This window comes from Eucalyptus grandis, chromosome 9 (assembly GCF_016545825.1).
Source record: "Eucalyptus grandis isolate ANBG69807.140 chromosome 9, ASM1654582v1, whole genome shotgun sequence".
Taxonomy (NCBI): domain Eukaryota; kingdom Viridiplantae; phylum Streptophyta; class Magnoliopsida; order Myrtales; family Myrtaceae; genus Eucalyptus; species Eucalyptus grandis.
In genome coordinates, this window is record NC_052620.1 from 35,334,712 (window position 1) to 35,352,993 (window position 18,282).

Consider the following 18,282-nt stretch of genomic DNA (forward strand, 5'->3'; position numbering starts at 1 on the left):
TGTCGTTTGATCTCTGACATTGCCCGTCGCAACTTGCAGCTGAAATATTTGAACAGAAATTCTTGGGCAGGTGAAAAAGTCATCCAACTTGCACTTTAGAATTTTCTATGTTTTGTTCTATGTTTTGCTTGGATACTTTATCAATTGCACAAATGATAATCCCCACGCGAAAGGTTCCACCTTTTCGTTTCTTTCCATTTATCAATAAATTATTAGAATTGGCTTTTTACTTTTCCATCCAAATTTAAAAATGATAGGTATATTAAAAATTCTAAAACTTATCACGAAAGTGCAATTGAGTCACAAATTTTTTTTTTTAAAAATATAATCAAATTCTAAAACCATAACTTTTCAAAATATGCATTGAAAGCTTAAAAAAAAATTGTCAAAAAAATGCAATCAACTCCTATATTTTTTCTAAAAGTGCAATTAACATAAGAAGTTGATTGGGTCAATTTGAAAAATTTAAAGATTTGATTGCATTTTTTTAAATTTTTAAGACTTAATTGTACTTTCGTGACAAATTTTAGGATTTAATTACACTTTTTGAAAATGTTATGATTCAGTTATACTTTCATTATAAGTTTTGAAAATTTTCAATGCATTTATTGTAATTTTAAATATTGCCAAATTTCCAAAATTATGAAAAATTGGACATGTTAATTTGTGTATATTGCAATAACTTTGGATATTTTGGATTAAAAGTCAAAATGCTTCCATTGCAAAGGTTTTTTAGGAGTTGAATCCCATACTTAAAAGGCTGAAATTATACATCCCCACTCCCGACCTTCTATTCTTCACCTTCCCCTTCCTGTGTAAGAAGGGTGCCATTGGGGCAACCCCAGTGGTTCCATCGCAAAGCTTACATTAAATGAAAATAAAAGGTAAAACCCAATAATGCGAACTCATTTGAATTATACCAATAGCAATTAGTAGTTTTCGAATGGTTAAAATGATTAATTAATGAAAGAAAGGGAGGAAGCTGCGTTTCTTGGTACCCTTACTTTTTGGCTGTTTTCGATTTTAATCTATTTTATTTGTCTTGTGACAACCGATATCTTCTTCCACGATTCTTTTCTAGAATTCCATAGAAATTGTACAGTCGGCATCAGTAATTAAAGAGTGTTCTTGAACCACTTGTTAAAGAATCGAATAAAGGTAGTTTGATTATTTTAATACATTAAAACTCACTTTTCTACGACCTCTTGAAGGCCGATTTCTTGTCACATCCCATGTGTCCGAATTCTTTCCCAATTTCTTAAATACATTATACCCAAATTTTCTGTGCTCTGTCACTCTCTACCAAAGCATCGTTTGTCCGAGAGCGATTGCACATACTACAACAATAATTATAAAAATAAAGGCAGAGAAAAACGTTTATTAAAAATTGAGCTACTGAACATTTTGCACATGCAACACCAGTGCAATGAAACGTGAATACTCCGATTAGTTCGGTTTCCGAAAGAAGCACCTCTCGAAGAAGAAGACCGCATGATACTTGAGAAAACAGCTGGTAAGGCTAAAAAGGAACAACTAAAGTGAGGGGAAGAAGAACAAATCTAATAAAGCAAAAGAAATAATTAAAGACGACGCGCCCTTTCTAAAAGGGAAAAAAACAAAGCGTGAGGGAAAATTATTGAGAGAGAGAGAGAGTGCATAGTATATTTTTTTGTGGGTTCATCTCCTAATGTGTCCGTCCAGCTCCTAAGATGGGCAAGGAAATATATATTTTGTTTTCACTTCCCTTCCATTTTCGACCAAAAAGAGAAAATAGGTTTCCATTCCTTTTCTTTCCATATTTATATTTTTGAACTTACTCCTAACAAAATTAGGAAATGTGGCATTTATTGCAAGGGTGGCATGTGCCAATTCACCACACGTATTGATCAATTTCTCGGTTCACAGCTCTTTGTTGAATCCAGCAGCGCTTTATAGGGCATCACGGACCATCTGACTTCTTCCTTACCCCTCGATGTGCGATCAAACACACCTCCCTCCTGATAAAAAACGCGTAAGCATTCCACTTTATGCATCGAAATGTCTATAATGTCAAATCATCTCTTGCTTGGATAATCCTTTGCTTAGCACCCTTTCGGCCCACCTTCACTCTCTTTTTTTTTACAAAGAAAAGTGAGTAGCATGTATTAGGGTTACGTATCCTTTTTGCTCTACAACTCATAAAGAATAACTCGGAAAGGGATATGACCAGCTACATTCTTGTTTGCTACCCCTTAATCACATGCTTGATGACTGGTTCTTAGCGAAGAAGCCCAGCTAAGCATATTCCTAACCCGTTCGACGCACGTATTCAAATGCGTCGGTCCAATGCCTGCACGTCTTTTTTCTCAAAAAAACAAAGGGGAAAAAAGAAGGAGATTCGAGCTGGATTGTTATTCTCCAATGGAAAGTAAGATGCTTGTTCCCCATGATTGCTATCAAATGATCTATCATTCAGGAGCAAACCCTAAAAGAGGCGTTTCATTTTATTTGAAGAGCCCGTAATACGTCTAGAAGATTCTCTTGTAACATTCGTACTAGATTGAATGATTTGCGATATCCACCCTGAGGTTTCGCTTGATCATTACGATTTTTCACGGAAAAAAAGCGAAAGCATCTTGCATTATATCTCATAAAATAACAAAAGAAAAGTTTAAGTAGATATTGCCGAAGTGACTGAATTTGAGATGAAGTTAAGTAATATGCATAAGTGAAAAGTTATCAGCATGCTTTAGGTAAGCAAGGGGACAATTTGATCGCAAGTGGCGGGTTGAAGAAACCATTTTGATAAGAGCAATGCGATGATGATGACAAAACATCTCTGGCCATGCCAATCTGTTCTCATTTCGACATTGCATCCTTCGGTCATCAATTTAATATATGATAATTCCATGACAAATGTGGATTTTAAAATGCAAATCTTGGTTGTGTGTAGATCTGTATGTGATATGAAAACGGAATGCAAGGCAAGAACACAGCACGTATCCCACCACAAAAGTCTCGCAACATCTCGCGTCGTATGCGCGATATTGGCAATAGACAATGACACTGCCGTTGGATCCACTACTTATTCAATGTGAACATGCGTTTGCTACTTGTACCGGTTCTGGCATACTGCTTTGGTTTTCCTCTCTGTCGTTTTGTAATGAATGCCTTCAAAACACGAGTGCCTATCCTGTTCTCTGTAGATCTTGAAAGCCCACGCCAATCGCGCTGGAATTCCTAGTAAACAATGACCCTAATTTCCATCCCATGTCTGTCCCCACAAAAAGAAGATCAAAAGTGGGGAAGGATACTGAAAAGGAAGAAAAGGGGAGAAGATATCGTTCACCAGCTACAATCCTTAGCTTTGTCATTTGCGATTCCATGATGTGATATGGATAGGATCAAAAAGAGATATTGTCCGGAAAACGTGTTTCGACACGTTGTCGGTCTGAAAATCTTTGTCATTAAGATGATAGATCTTTCGTGATGATACATTAAATTCGAAAATGCGAATATTCCAAAAAATTTTAGAATACAATGAAATAAATTGAGATTTGATTTTCAAACTTGAACTTTCACTAAAAAAATTTATGAAGTCGCATTTTTGCGGCAATGTCAACAAGAACAGTGTATTGCCAAGCGACGTACAGAATGTGAAGTTGAAACTACAACCATGATTGCATATCGCCGTACCTCACAAAATTTGTTTATGGGTTGTACTTGATGGATCTTCCTGATCCTACAACAATTTGAATTTTTTCCGTGAAATGACACTAATCTCACTTCCTCTTTTTTCATTCGAGTCAATTTTGGTCTTTTTCACATTCAAACGTGCATGCCTTTTCACCTAGTAAGTTGAGAGAGAGAGAGAATATTTCCCCAAACTTATTTCCAAGTTGTCGATAAAGGTAAAGCAGATGCTTGAAAATGCATGATACAGCTAGATTATAAATTTCGAACTTAGGCTGCTTCCTTCGTATGGTTCGGAACAAACCAAAATCGGGATTTACAAAATTTTCACTTAGGAAAAGGGTTAAAGATGGAAATTCACTCCCTCCAAAAGGAGAAGCTGGATCTAGTGTCGTTCATCATTTCATCACCTTCCTCTTTCCTCATTTTAATTTTGAAAAGCTCTCTAATGATGAGATTGCTAAAGCAATGCCCGCAAGTCAAAAAACATGTGCACTTGAATCCTCACTGCCCACCGACAAAAAAAAAAAAAAATCCTCACTGCCCTCCAATTGCCTGCCCACCGTTTGAGAACCACCGTCTTCCTCTGCGTTGCGGCGGCGGCTGCGAGTAGTTGCACGGTTGCTCATCTTGCTGCGGTCCACTTTAGTAAGCTCTTCAACATCTCCCCCGCCCCCAAAACCCAAAAAAAAAAAAAAAAAAAAAACGAGAGAGAGAGAGAAGGAAAAGTCTAATATTTTAGTAAGGCTTCCTTGCTATTGGGCTTAGCTTATTCCTGTTTACTTTATGCAGCTACGTTCAAATCAACGAGAAACATCACTTTTAGGCAATGAGGAAGAAGAAATTGGATGAAGATATATTGGGGAGCTTAGGCGCAATCTAAATCACATATTGGTGTATGACAATGTAATGACCGGCTAAAGCAGAAAAAAATCATGGCATTTGATTATTTCCAACTCAAGCACTGGATATCGTTTGTTCAAATATTCAAACGTTGGAACACTTACATAGATTAAGGGTATGGACTTAACTAATTAGTGAAGCTTACAAAACTTTCCATGAGCTTGTATATGGTCGGCTTTCATGCTCGTGCTCCTGAATTATCAAAAGAAAGTGCAAATAAAAATCATGTGGCCCATATATATCATAAGGGCAAAAACCATCAAAATCCCTAAACTATTCCTACCATAACACATTTATTTTAAAATTTGTTTGTGATACCAAAAATTTCAAACTTGTACATGTGTGACATATTTATCCTAAGTCAAAGTTTCATTAATGAGAACTATTAAAAATTTCACCTACATAAACGCTAAAAAGAACAATGTTGACATCGCACCTGCATGATTTAAATGAAATAAAAATGATGTTAGTTTGTTTGACAAATCATCTAATAAAATCTTGATGGTAAGTAAATGTGTCATATATATATTTGGAGTTTTTTTATGTTATTGGAAAAAGTTTGAGATAAATGTATCACAATACGCATAGTTTGGGAATTTTTATTTCACAGAAAATATTTAGAGTAAATATATCATCGTAGGCATAGTCTGAGATTTGTGGATTTTTTTTCCTTTGAAAAAAGAGCAAAATGATGGATTTTTTTATCATGGTCTAGAAAGTTGATTATGAAACATGTATCCACGGGCGAAAGTAAATTCAAGCAATGCAAAATAAAAAGCAAAGGTCGGATTGAGGTCATTTTATATATATTTATATATAGCATAAATTGTTCGCGTACTAAAATTTTTCCCTAAAAGTGGTCTCGTTCATCATTGATTCGATAATTAGTGAGAAAGTGGATGGTCAAAATCTCAAACTGAGAGGGGATAAAACTGCTTGTGTAAAACTTTCCTATTGCTAAATCATTTTATACCGTTGTACAATGGACCGTGTATTCATAAAAGATAAGAAAAAAGCAAGAATGGCTGGACGAGCTTCCTTGAAATATTTATTCTGCAGGAAAGTACACAGAACTTCACACAGCACTGTTAGGATCTCTTCTCATTGCATTTTATCCCCTTCGCATGTTAAGGGCAACTTCGCGAGCATGGCAGGAACCGCTTTTCCAATCCTTAAACGCAGGCCGGCCGGCCTCAAGAACAAGACAGCTCCCTCAGGCCCGATGAGATGCTTTCAACATCGAGCGAGCCTAGGGAGCTGCCGGTACATGATCAGCTCTACTTCCGTTCTATAATAAAGTGAAAGCCCGTCATCGTATGGATTCGTCAAGAGAGGAGTTCACGATTGTTGCACTTGAAATTGCCTTTGGAGACCCAACATTGCAGGAACATCCCGGTGCAAAGATCCATGTAAACTCGGATCTGGGCCATTGGGAGAGCCCACCAAGTTAGGCCCTTTGATGATCAATAAAAATTAAATTGAATTATCTTATATTTTTAGATGCATTCACCACTCACGAGTTATCACGATTTAAATTTTATGGACCGTCTATACTTATAAGCATTTCAGCGGGGGGCTGCACCTAAAATAAGTGGTGCCCACTGCCCAGACCATCTTCTCCTCCGCTCAGCGCACCCGTTCTGGCTGGAGCACGGCCTCCTGCGGTCTGCTTGGGCGTACGTGAACCGGAAATGAACGCTAATTACAAGATCATGGCTATGTGAATTCACCTTCCCATGGGCACAGCATTAAATGCCCATGGATCCTCAGTACAGTTACCATAATTATGGGCCTGAAAATCTTAAGTTGCCCATCTCAACCAGCCGTAGTAAAAATACCACGTTCTCTAAAATGTACAGTACAGAGTCGCAGGCCCACAGCCTCCTGCGGTAGCCCCTCAAGGACTTGGTTGATTCCATGCTTGTGTGTATCAAGCGATGTTATGGTTGAATCGTGAATTTGTAGATGCTGGAGGGTGGGGTGATCGTCATCCTTTGACTTCATTTCTGGATAGAGCCTGGTTTGTGTCTTCGACAGATGATGCGCACTAACCATGTAACAAAATCATATGGACCGTCCTTATGAATTTCTTGAATTACTATTTCTTTTTTGCTTTGATTTATTAGATAAATATATATGTGGGTGTTTATGTATTATGAATCCTCTGCATCCGATACTAAGAAAATGGGGAGCTTGGCTAGATCAAGGTCGGCACTTGATAGCAACGGCTAATTGATTCTTATTCATGAGCACAAGTCTGATGTCCTAGTTGTTTTGTAAGGAGGGAGTTGAGGGACTAATCTTGTGACTGAAAGGAGACCCGGTTAAGAGCCTTAGAATCTAATTTTTTTAGTGAAAGTGTTTTCTGAATATTAATTTTTTAGATTTTCACCTCGACAGTGTTTAGTCAATTGAAAACATTTTCTGATCAATGAAAATATTCATACATAAAAATTATGAAAATGAATTCCTAAATTTAAAGAAAATGAATTCCTAAATTTACATTTTTAAAAAAGAATTTTTGAACAAAAAAAACTTTCCATGTTTGGTAAATTTGGATAATTTTTTTATTTCTTTTATTTTTTCTAATTGCTCCTCTCGATTTTTATTTTTATTTTCTTTCTTTTTCGGCCTCGCCGGGGATTTTTCCTTCAAAAAATCCCTCCGCTAGTCCTTAGGTCTCCATGATGGTCGGTGACCAAGATGGTGAAGGCTCGAACTCACAAGATCCCAGTGTTGACACCTAATATTTTAAAAAATAATAAATTAAATAAAATTCGGTTTTTGAAAATCTTTGTTGTTTGAAAATATATTCTCATTTCAAAATTAAAAAAAAAAAAAAATTAACTATTTAATTTTTGAAGCCATTTCTTTGTTAAAGAAGTTGATATCGCCGGATCTTCAACAATTTCAAGTCTTTCCTCTATAAAAAGGAATGCGAGGTTTCGGAACCGAGGGGAGCTTCTCTTGATTGTTCGTCCAAAAAATAGCAAATTGAAGAGAAAAAGAGAAGAAGTACAGTGGCAGAAAGTTAATGGGGGAAGTCTTCGGTAGTGGGTGAGAGAGACAAGTGAGAGAGAGTGTCAGGTGAGAGAGAAAAGAAGGAAAAAGTTAAAAAAAAGAGGTGAAAGCAGAGAGAAGAGTCAGAGAAAGTGACGTGAGAGAGAGATAGGTGAGTTTTGTGAATGCAAAAAGAAAAAGAAAAGGGAAGCACTGTTCATCTCCTTCACGGGTGGTCTTCGCCGGCCACAGCAACCGAACCCCCTCGCCAGACGCCCCGCCGATCCCTGTTCACGGTCATCGCACCGCCGGTCACCCTCACCCGAGCGATCACCCGAGCTGCTTCAACCGCTCCAGATTCGGTCACCGATAGCCCGACACCACCGGAGTCCATACCGCCGGTCTGCTCCGCTTCTGCGCCGCTTCCCCTTGCACTCGCCAGAATTTGCTGCCCGCAGACCGACGGCTCCTCCTCACCGGTGCACCACCGAGCCCGCACCTGCGCCATCGCGTTCACCCAGCCGTGCCTCACCCGCGACCTGCTGCTGCCCAGCACGACGCCGAAGCTTCAAAGCCCACCGGTGCTCGACGCTGCTGTCCTACGACGACCAGCGCCCGAAACCCACAGCAGCCCGCTGTCCTGCAGCTCGAGGCCACAAGCGGCGCACGCGACACTTGCTCGCCGCGCTACCACCGCTTCGCCACCGCTGCTGATCCACTCCGGCGCCTCCGACGCACCAGCCCGCGAGCCCTCCTCGCCGACCCAGCCACCGGACGCCTCGCCGCTCCACCCCGACGCCCGCGCTAGTAGCTTGCGGGTCAGTTGCGTTTCGCCGGACCTCCGCACCGCCTGTGTCCGCCCCTACAACGCCCCAAGCTCCGCCACCTGCTGTCTCCCTTGTTTTCGTTGCAGGTCCGGTTACTGCCGAACCTCGCCGGAGCTCCGACGACCACCCCAGCTCCGGTCACCAGGACCCTTCACCCTTGGCGAGCCACCATCGCAGTTCAACCATTACTGCTTCCTCATCATTTCTTCAAGTCCACCGTGAATTAGACTAGGTAAATTTTTAGGTATTTGGTTTCATAGTTTTTTATTATTATTTACTTATTATTTTCATTCTAACTTGATTTGTTTTGATTTATTATCCAATTGGAAAATTTGTCATATTAAGTTATGATAATCAAAAATATTAAGCCGCGAGACGTCAGGTTAGATTTTTGATTATTTCAATCTTTTATGACAAATTTATGGTTTACTTTGCATTATTGACTTACGTTAAGATATATGTCATTGGTATACATTGATGAATTATATTTTGGTGCATCATCATTATTTGCTCCTCACATATTATGCATATCTAGAATTTAAGTACTTAGGTCCATATGCATTTCATATTTAAAGCTTTTGCATTTTGTAAGATTCATTTAGAATTATGATGATTTTCCTTTAATAAACAAAAAAAAAGAAATAAAAATGTTATTTAGGTCATATAAATCACACCACATGTTGCACTCTAGTTAGTAGGTCATAGATTAATGTTTTAATATTCCCATCATGTAGTTTTAAAAAAAAAAAAAACCAAAGATTAGTATTCCATCGTTATGTTATTTTTTAAATAAGAATTATTAAGTCATATTAAAAAGAAGAAGAAAACACAAAAGTCATTTCCTTGGTTAGTTAATAGGTTAATTGATAATTAATCTCATATCATCATTATTTAGCATAGGTTGCATATATGCATTAAAAAATGAATCATTATAAAAAAAAATCATAAAAGAGCATGCATGTAGAAATACCATGTCATTCATCCCATATCATGTAGCATACGCATATTTAGGATTATAAAAATTAGATTGCATACATATAGTAATAAGTTTAAGTCATACTCTATGAATTGCATCTCACATATCATTAAAGTAAAATCCATGCATATTAAATTTATAAAGATTGCATAAAATTTTTTAAAAAAAAAAAGAAAAAAATTAGGTGTCATGTCATTTAGAAATCATGTTTAGGACATGCATTTTTATTAGCATTTTTATTTGAATGTTATTTTATTGATTGCGCACCCGCATGACCACCATTTGCATGTTAGTAACTTAGGTTTAAATTAATCAACATTGCCTCGCAAAATATTTTTTTTAAAATTAAAATAAAAGGTACCAAAAGGGCGTTAGACTAATCTAGCGTAACCATGTCCCCGGACCTATTGAATCTCTCGGGTTCGTATCTACAGTTCGTAAAAATAAAGTATTTTCCCATATTTTATTTGGGTTTCTAATCAACCCTAATTGATTAGTGGCGGCTCCAAATTGAATAGAATTGCATATTTAAATAGATTAATTTCAAGTCGCGATTGGTAGGACTTGGGAGGGTCTGAGCCAAGTCTTAGGACTTAGTAATCCATTAACCTAAACTTTAGAATTACCCTGAAAATTTAGGTCGCGACACCCAGTGAGGTCAAACCTTGTCTATGGCTTGTTGTTGGCTGTTGTCAAGGCTAAACAAGGAAAAATGGAAAAAGAAAAAAAATAAAAAATAAAAAATTATTTAAAAATTCAAAAAAAAAGTTCACCATAGATAAAGCCATGGGATTATTATTATTTTTTATGATATATAAACACCATAAACCGTTTTTGATCACATATCAACGAATAAAAAAAAATTATTATTTTCCTAAAAATGATTTTCCAAAAAATATTTTCATTTATCATGAAATTTTCCTCCGAGCAAATGCACCTGGCTTTATTTGTTTCATAGAAAATATTATGTCAAAAATATTTTCTTAAAAACAACCGCTTATATCACTTAAAAGAATGAATGAATGAAAAATATTTTCTCTATTCACTAAAATATTTAAATATAAATTGTTACCGATAATGAAAATATTTTCGATTAACTAATTATTTTAAACAATACAAGTGGTCGTCTTTAAAATAAAATTATCTTTTGAATCACACGGGAGAAAACAATTACGTGCTAAGAAACACTGTTTGGGCAAATTTCAACCGGTGATATATAAAGGGCTTGGGAATTGGCGATCGTGGTCTCCGTGTATTACATATAGTATAAGAACAAATACTAAACTAGACACATCGACTGAACGTTTGTCAAAAGAGCATTTTCCCAATTAACTTACATGCGGGTTGACCTTGCGGAACTGGTGAAGGGTATACATAGGACGTTTGATCATTCTTGCTTGCTCTTGATATGTGCCGTTTGATAACGTTGTGGAGCCCACCTGATGTAATGTGATTGAAGCACGACTTTAGCGAGCTTGGACATGCATATTCCTTTTCGAGCCGAGACCCACCCATTTAGCTTCGGTTGGGCCTTCCAAGTAAGCCCGATCGATGAAGAAAGTTCGTTGTTTTGGTACCATTGGCCGGCCTGAACAAAAACTTTGAGGCTCAGTATCAAACGCCACCTCGCTTGCTTAGGCCAGCCTCTTGATCACGTCTAATTCTGTGTGCCGGATCCGACCTCTAATTTTATTCTTTGATCTTTGTCTTGCCTAATGACACCGAGGCACTTCTACGAACTCTATAGAGCACGCTACACAGTTCGTTGTTCTTTTTTTTCTTTTTTCTTTTTGTCTAATTCCAATCTTCCACGTACATATTTGTGTGGTGCTCACGAAGACTGAACCCTAGACCTAATACCCTTCTGCCAATCCCTCTAATCCCTTTACCAGCAGGGCCGCATGCTTGTTGGCATAGTACACTTAATTCAATCATACCCTTTCCGAGATTTCATAGAACACAACTAAGTAATTTTGATTTCAAGAGCACTAAATGCACAAGTCATCCCTTCTCATTATATGTACTAAATATCCCAATGGTGATTTGCATGGTCTGTACAATACCCAAATTTCATTTCTTTAACCACACCTCAAGTACTAATAGGCACTCGACAAAAAACCTGATGCATAATCGGAATATCAATGGTCATGGTACAAACCGATTTGATCTTGCTCACAGGGTGAGTGAAAATGGGACCCCAGTGGAGCTCAACCAACTACCTCCGCTAATGAAATTCGCGGCGGTGAACCCTTGTGCCTCTGTAACCGTAATCACCTTATAGCCCTTCCAGTTCACTCTCTTTGAGATTCCGGCGCCTGTGCCGGTGTTCTGGTACTCTCCATAGTACAATGTGTCGAGGGCAAAGGTCCCGTTCCAGTCGTGCCAACCCACCTCGTCTATCACGTCCGAGATCGATGACTGCATAATCACCGTCCTCGAGTACTCCTTCCATGGACGGCCGAGGTACGTTGGGAAACTGCTCTTTACTGATTGGAGATCGTTGGTCTCAGCAATCCTACATCATTGGTAACAATTTAGGCGTGGTACAAGCATAAATTTGGTGCTATCGAATTATTAGAGTAATTACACGATATCCTAAACACAAAAATAAATTTTCATTCCTACATACGCACCTGCATTTTTGGATCACGATTCCCGTGTTTTGGTTCGGGTCAATTCGTCCTTGAGCAGTAACCATGTTCTTTTGGCCAGGGTCCGGCTTACGGGCGTGAATGTCGCAGTCTTGGAAGACGACAGCCGCGTTACCAAAAATGAAGTCGACTGTGCCGGCAATTAAGCACTTGACAAAGAATTGGCGGTTTTTGTGGACATAGAGGGTGTCCTGGTAGGCGAGGATGTCGCATTCGTAAATGGCAGATAGATCGGCACCAACACGGAGGGCAACGGCCTGGTGGTTTGAAGGGCCGGCGGTGTTCTGGAAGGTTATGTTTTTGGCCAAGAATCGCTCGCCAAGCACCGCTGCAGTGCATAAGAAATGTCAAATCTCGATAAACACATAATGGTACAATAACAGAAAGTCATCTGATCACATTTATCAGAATAGGATACGCATTTCTTTCTAAGTACTAGACCTGAAAAAGATCACGGGGGAATCTGCAAAATACATGTTCTTACTTCTTGAAGTCTTCTTTGTAAACACTGAGTTTCGATTTTACTGAGCAAAAAATTTCCCCACTTTTCATATTTCTCAGTTCGATTGTTCAACTAGGACGTCGACATCAATCAAAAAAAAATTATTACATAAAAAGATACGAAAACAACAGCACCTGCGCGCATTCCGGATCTAGTCGTCTTAATTGAAAAAATTCTTGCAGTCACAATCATGCATAATGATCTACAACCCAAATTCCGAACTTGTGTGTCACCTTCCCCAGGCGTTTGAATGCAAGACTTTCACTCCATTCCTGTCTGCCACTACACATGCACAGAAAAGTCCGTTCATCTTGTTGACTAAATAAGGGTTTTACTCCATCCACCCCTCGATCGTTAACTCAAATCTCCTAGCATGTAATTCCGCAAGCAAGGCCCAGCAACAAGAAGCAGCCAAAACAGGACGGCGCCTGAAGCTGTACCAAACCACGAACTAACACAGTACTTTCCTTCCCACGCGGCTGCATGCGACCACGCAGGGAATGATGTTTTTGCGATATTCACGCCAGGAAAGGAGGGAATCGAGCACGACGTCCGGAATGAACGGAAAACAGATTTGACAAACTTATGATGTTTACATCACTCACACACCGACATGAAGACAAAGATTCAGACGGCGCTAAAATCCCGCCGTGAATGAATGAGGGTTTTTAGTCCTAATCACGCGATTAGAAACACGAGTCCCAGATTAACGGGCGGACGGCCACGACCGGCGGGCCAGGCCAGGCCAGGCCGGGGCAAAGGATTTGGAGGGGCCCGGCCCGGTCCCGCCCATGCAAATTTATTTTTCTTATTATTGATATTTTTCATCAGGAGGTCTCTGCCTTGGTATAGATTAATAAAATCCTAGCTTTACTCCAGGAGTGAGGAGATGAGACAGAAGAAAAAAAAAATGAAGGGAGGGAGCATCCGTGAATAGGACCGTCGCTGTCGCCTCGTCGTACTCCAACGTGGGGGAAGCGGAGAATCGTACGTAAGATCAAGACCGGAGAAAGGAAAGGAGGAAAAAGCCAAAGAAAAAGGCAGACGAGGAATTGTCGTTTTCTTCACTTTTTAAATCGATTCAGTTCGGGAGAGCCGGGAGCGCCAATCAAAGACTCCCCGGGGTCCCAGCTCGGCTGTAATCCACCATCGCGATTGTACGGAGGGGGAGACAGAGGGCTCCCGAGGGATTCCCCGTCATGTTCGAATTTGGGAGGTTCAGCACGTGGCGACGTCAAAATTCAAACCCCACCAACGGTCGCTCAATCAGAAACGTATTTTGTTACCTTTTTTTTTTTTTTTTAATATTGATTTTTGAAAAAAAGTCTTGGGGGAAAGGCAGAAAACACAGACCTCAATTTGAAAAAATGCCATACTAAAAATTCTTAAAGAACCGGGACCATGCTTCTTAGATAACTTTAACTTTCGTAAGACTGTATTCTATTTTTTTTTTTTTAATCACAACAAATCTCAAACCGATACACTATATGCCAAATTAACTTTTTGAACACAAAATCTCGAATTAATAAATCTATAACTAATTTATCCTTTATTAGTTTTTGTTAAATTGATTAGTACTACAGAAATCACAAAATAATATATATGTGATAAAAAAAGGGTAAAAACTTAAACTAATACATCTATCGATTTCCATATATTATTTAATTAACCAATTTAATGATAAAATTTAATAAAAAGTAATTAATGGTATATTTGATATAGATGAATTGGTTTAGAATTTTTTGTGATAAATTTTTTTTGTTTTGAATAAATTTATCGCGTATATATTAATTTGAGATTTTTTTGTAATATTAACTATATTTTTAATGTTATTATGTATGCTTTTATCACACAAAAAAGTGCGCAAACAAATCTGCTAAACATCATTTGACTTCGACAAGTCCGACCGACAATATTGACCACACGAAAATCGTAAGAGAGGGGGGCCAATCCGTATCTCCTACGTATGTGTGTCAGGACTCGCATAGGTTGTCTGATCATGCGCAAAGGTTGCCAGAGCCACCCTCTAGGACCGTCGTACTGACCCCCTTGCAACTTAGGCCCCTCGTTCTAATAATTTAGCTCGGGGGACCAATCTAAATGACATTTAAATGATATTGTTGCCCTTATGACTTAGCCCAAAATAAGGTTGTAGGTATAGCAAGTAGTAATGCTACCAAAAAGTAGGTGAATTTACATGTCCTTCATTGCCCTCGAATTGTACCCATCTTGGTAGTTGATTAAATTTTCGTTACTATTTACTGCTTAATCGAGTGACGCGTGCTCTAACAAACAAAGCATTTAGTTTAGTCAATTAGAGATGCGTACCGACAGTGGCGGACTCGAAGGTGGTGAAGCCGCCCTTCACGCTCCGGTCGCCGGTGATGATGGTGGTGGTCCGCCCGTCGCCGATGAAAGTCAGGTTGGTCTTCTTCTTCGGCACCTGCACGTTCTCTCTGTACACCCCGGCCTTTATCCTTATCACGTACCGCTTGCTGCTCTTCTCCGGCGCCGCCGCCACTGCCTCCGAGATCGTCGTGTAGTTCCCAGTCCCGTCCGCCGCCACCACCACGTCCGGAATCACCGCCGTCGACTGCAGCAGCCTCCTGTCACCGGCCGACAGCCACTCCGGCCACCCGCTCTTGTCACCCTAGTTCGAAGAATTTAGGCAGAATCCGTTGATGGGACGGTGGGCGAAGTTTTTGTTATCTTCGACATTACGATGTTAAGACAAGAACATTAACCTGAAAAGGTTATAATCGCGTACCTGAACCGGATCCTCTTCCTTGAGCATCCTCCGGTTTGCGGGGGCCTTAAGCTCAGCCTCCATGTCGGCGTCGGTCATGTTCTTGATCATCGCGAGCGCGTTGCTGCACATTTTCTCCACGTGAACCTGCCCCTTCTCCAGGGCCTCCCGCACCTGCCGGTCGGCGTCCTCGTGAGAGAACCCGTCCAGGCAAGTCTCCTGGTTCGTGATCGCCGCGCTCATCAGCGTCTTCAGGTCGTCGGCGTGCTGCTTCAGCGACTTCGCCGCGCTCGGGTACGAGTTAAGGTCCCGCGCCGCTTGCTGGAGCTCGTCCAGCGTCTCGTCGATGGTCTCGAGGCAGTCGTGGAGCGCCCTCTTCTCCCTCTTCGTCAGTCTCTTGCTTCTCTTGCTCAGGAGCTTCTCGACGGTGAAGAAGTTTTGCTCCACGGCGACGGTGGTGATGTTGAGCGACGCCTCGATGACGTCCTTCTGGGTGGCGAGGCCAGCGGCAGCTCCGGGGAAGGCGGCGACGGCGGAGTAGCAGAGGTCCGGGTAGCGCGTGGAGCTGCATGAGGACTTGAGGATGGCGTGGGTCGATGGGGCGACGGGAGTAGAGTGGACGCCGGCGACAATGCCGATCACGGCGGCGACGAGGAGGAGGCAACCGGAGATGGAGAGGAGGAGCTTTCGGTTTCTCTTGCTGGAAGTTGAGATTCCGGCGAGGACTTGCTTGACGTTGGCCATTGTGAAGAAGACAGACGCGACAGGAGGAGCCTCAGTGGGTCGATGGGAGTGCGATGGGAAATGTCACGGGCATAAAAAGAGAGGAAAAAAAATTTGAAAGTACTTTTTCTTCTTTTCTTTTTTTTTGTACACAATTTATATCAATCATTATTGATACGGATGACTGATCAATTTTATGATTGTGATAGCGTTGATTTTCTTTCGTTAGTTTCTTTATCTTATTTATTGTTATTCATGGTTCTATTCTTCAATTGTAATAAATAATTCTTTTTCCTTTGATTAATTTAAATTCAATAACAACATTGAACATTATTATATAGTTTATGGATTAAATTGAATATATACCAAAATTTCAGGAATTATAAATATTAGGTTTAAATTCACGAACCACGATGTATATCGAATCAAAATTCAAAAATCATTTTATGTCATTTATCTTTTAAAAGATCAACCAAGTTAAAATAATATTCGATTGTGTATAAACTTTCTGCGTAATATTATTCAAATTTTATGCATGCGCTCCTTACTTGCTTAATTATCATCATGCATATTTTTATGTGAAGTTTACGGTAACACACGGGCTTGACCAACATATTATTTCAATGTTAATAAGAGAACCGCGATAAAAAGTGGAGATGATTTGAAAAGTTGATGAAGAGCATTTTGTATAACCATTAAAGATGCAAGGTAGGGTTTTTTTTCTTTTTTCTTTTGTTTGGTCAAAATGCGAGGTAGGTTTGATCGCAAGTGGCGGGTTGAAGAAACCATTTTTATAAGAGCAATGCAATGGTGACGACAATACATCTCTGGCCATGCCAGTCTGTTCTCATATTGATATTGCATCCTTCGTTCATCAATTTAATATATGATAATCCCATGACAAATGTGAATTCTAAAATGCACATCTTGGTTGCGTGTAGATCTGTATGTGATACGAGAACGGAATGCAAGGCAAGAACACAGCACATACCCACCACAAAAGTCTCGCAACATCTCGCGTCGTATGTGCAATATCTAAGGGTGAGTATCGGTCCAGGGTTGACCTTGGACCGATCCTAGACCGGCTCAACTCTGCTAGTCCTGGTCTAGTTTCCAAGGAGACTGGGTCGGTTCTTGATCCTAGAATTCCTAGATCAGCACTGTGTAGGTCGGTCCTCAATCCTGAGAGTTCTGGGTCAATCCAACTTGGACTAATCTTGACTCTATATATATATAATATTATTTGTAATTTTTTTTTTATAGAGAAACCTTAAAATAATAGCGTCAATAACATTAAATAGCTCTTTAGTGAGGAGTTTAAATAATTTTACATTATTCTTTAATAACTTAAATTTTTAATATTTTTTATAGTGTCAATAGTTATAATTTACGAAGAAGGAAAATATTTTTGTCAGGAGTTCTCACGACGTTAAAAAAGGCATAAACAGCTCCTTATAACATTCTCCTCTAGTATTCGTTCTCTTCTATCTTATTTGTCCTCTTAGTCTTCAATTTGTCAAAATCGAAAAAAATAACTTCTCCACTTGCTACTCGACATTCGCCTCGCTCGCTTTGGGTCATTCATGCCGCTCGCCGCTTGATACTTACTTGATATTCGATACTCATTTTGTTCGATGCTCACCCCACTTGACCCTTACTATTTGTCTTTCTTTACTGGTCTCGCTCATCATCGAACCCATTAGGTCGGTATGGTCATCGGTTGCTCTTTCAAGGAGTACAAAAAATGAAATAAAAAATTATCGGTTGTTCTTGGTTGATCTGGAAACCGGACTAAACCCATTGGGTCAATTCGGTCATCAATCATTTTGTTAAGAAACACAAAAAATGAAATAAAAAATTATCGGTTGGTCCAGAGTTGACCCTGGAACTAGACCGAACCCATTGGTCAGTCCGGTCCTCGATCTCAAGCTCAATAGGATCGGTCCTGGATCCCAAAAATTGAGAACCAGCATTGTGCGGGTTGGTCCTAGGGTTAAAGAGTGGGTTGGACCATGCTCACCCCTAGCCATATCGGCAATAGACAATGACACCACCAATGGATCCACTACTTATTCGATGTGAACATGCGTTTGGTACTTGCCCCGGTTCCGGCATACTGGTTTTCCTCTCTGTCATTTTGTAATGAATGCCTTCAAAACGAGAGTTCCTATCCTGTTCTTGGTAGATCTTGAAAGCCCGCGCCAATCACGCCGGAATTCCTAGTAAACATTGATCCTAATTTCCTCCCCATGTCTGTCCCCACAAAAAGAAAATCAAAAGTA

At 39.8% G+C, this 18,282-nt stretch overlaps 1 protein-coding gene across 1 annotated transcript; it reads right to left on the reverse strand.

Moving 5' to 3' along the window:
* Window positions 1-11,371: 11,371 nt before the first annotated feature.
* On the reverse strand, window positions 11,372-16,084 carry LOC104419526 (pectinesterase-like). The gene is made up of 4 exons (XM_010031209.3): window positions 15,299-16,084; window positions 14,860-15,181; window positions 12,012-12,357; window positions 11,372-11,893 (listed from the first exon to the last, which is right to left on the reverse strand). Exons 1-4 carry the CDS (start codon window positions 16,019-16,021, stop codon window positions 11,551-11,553), a joined length of 1,734 nt encoding a protein of 577 aa, XP_010029511.2. The 5' UTR covers window positions 16,022-16,084; the 3' UTR covers window positions 11,372-11,550.
* Between the last annotated feature and the right edge of the window lie 2,198 nt (window positions 16,085-18,282).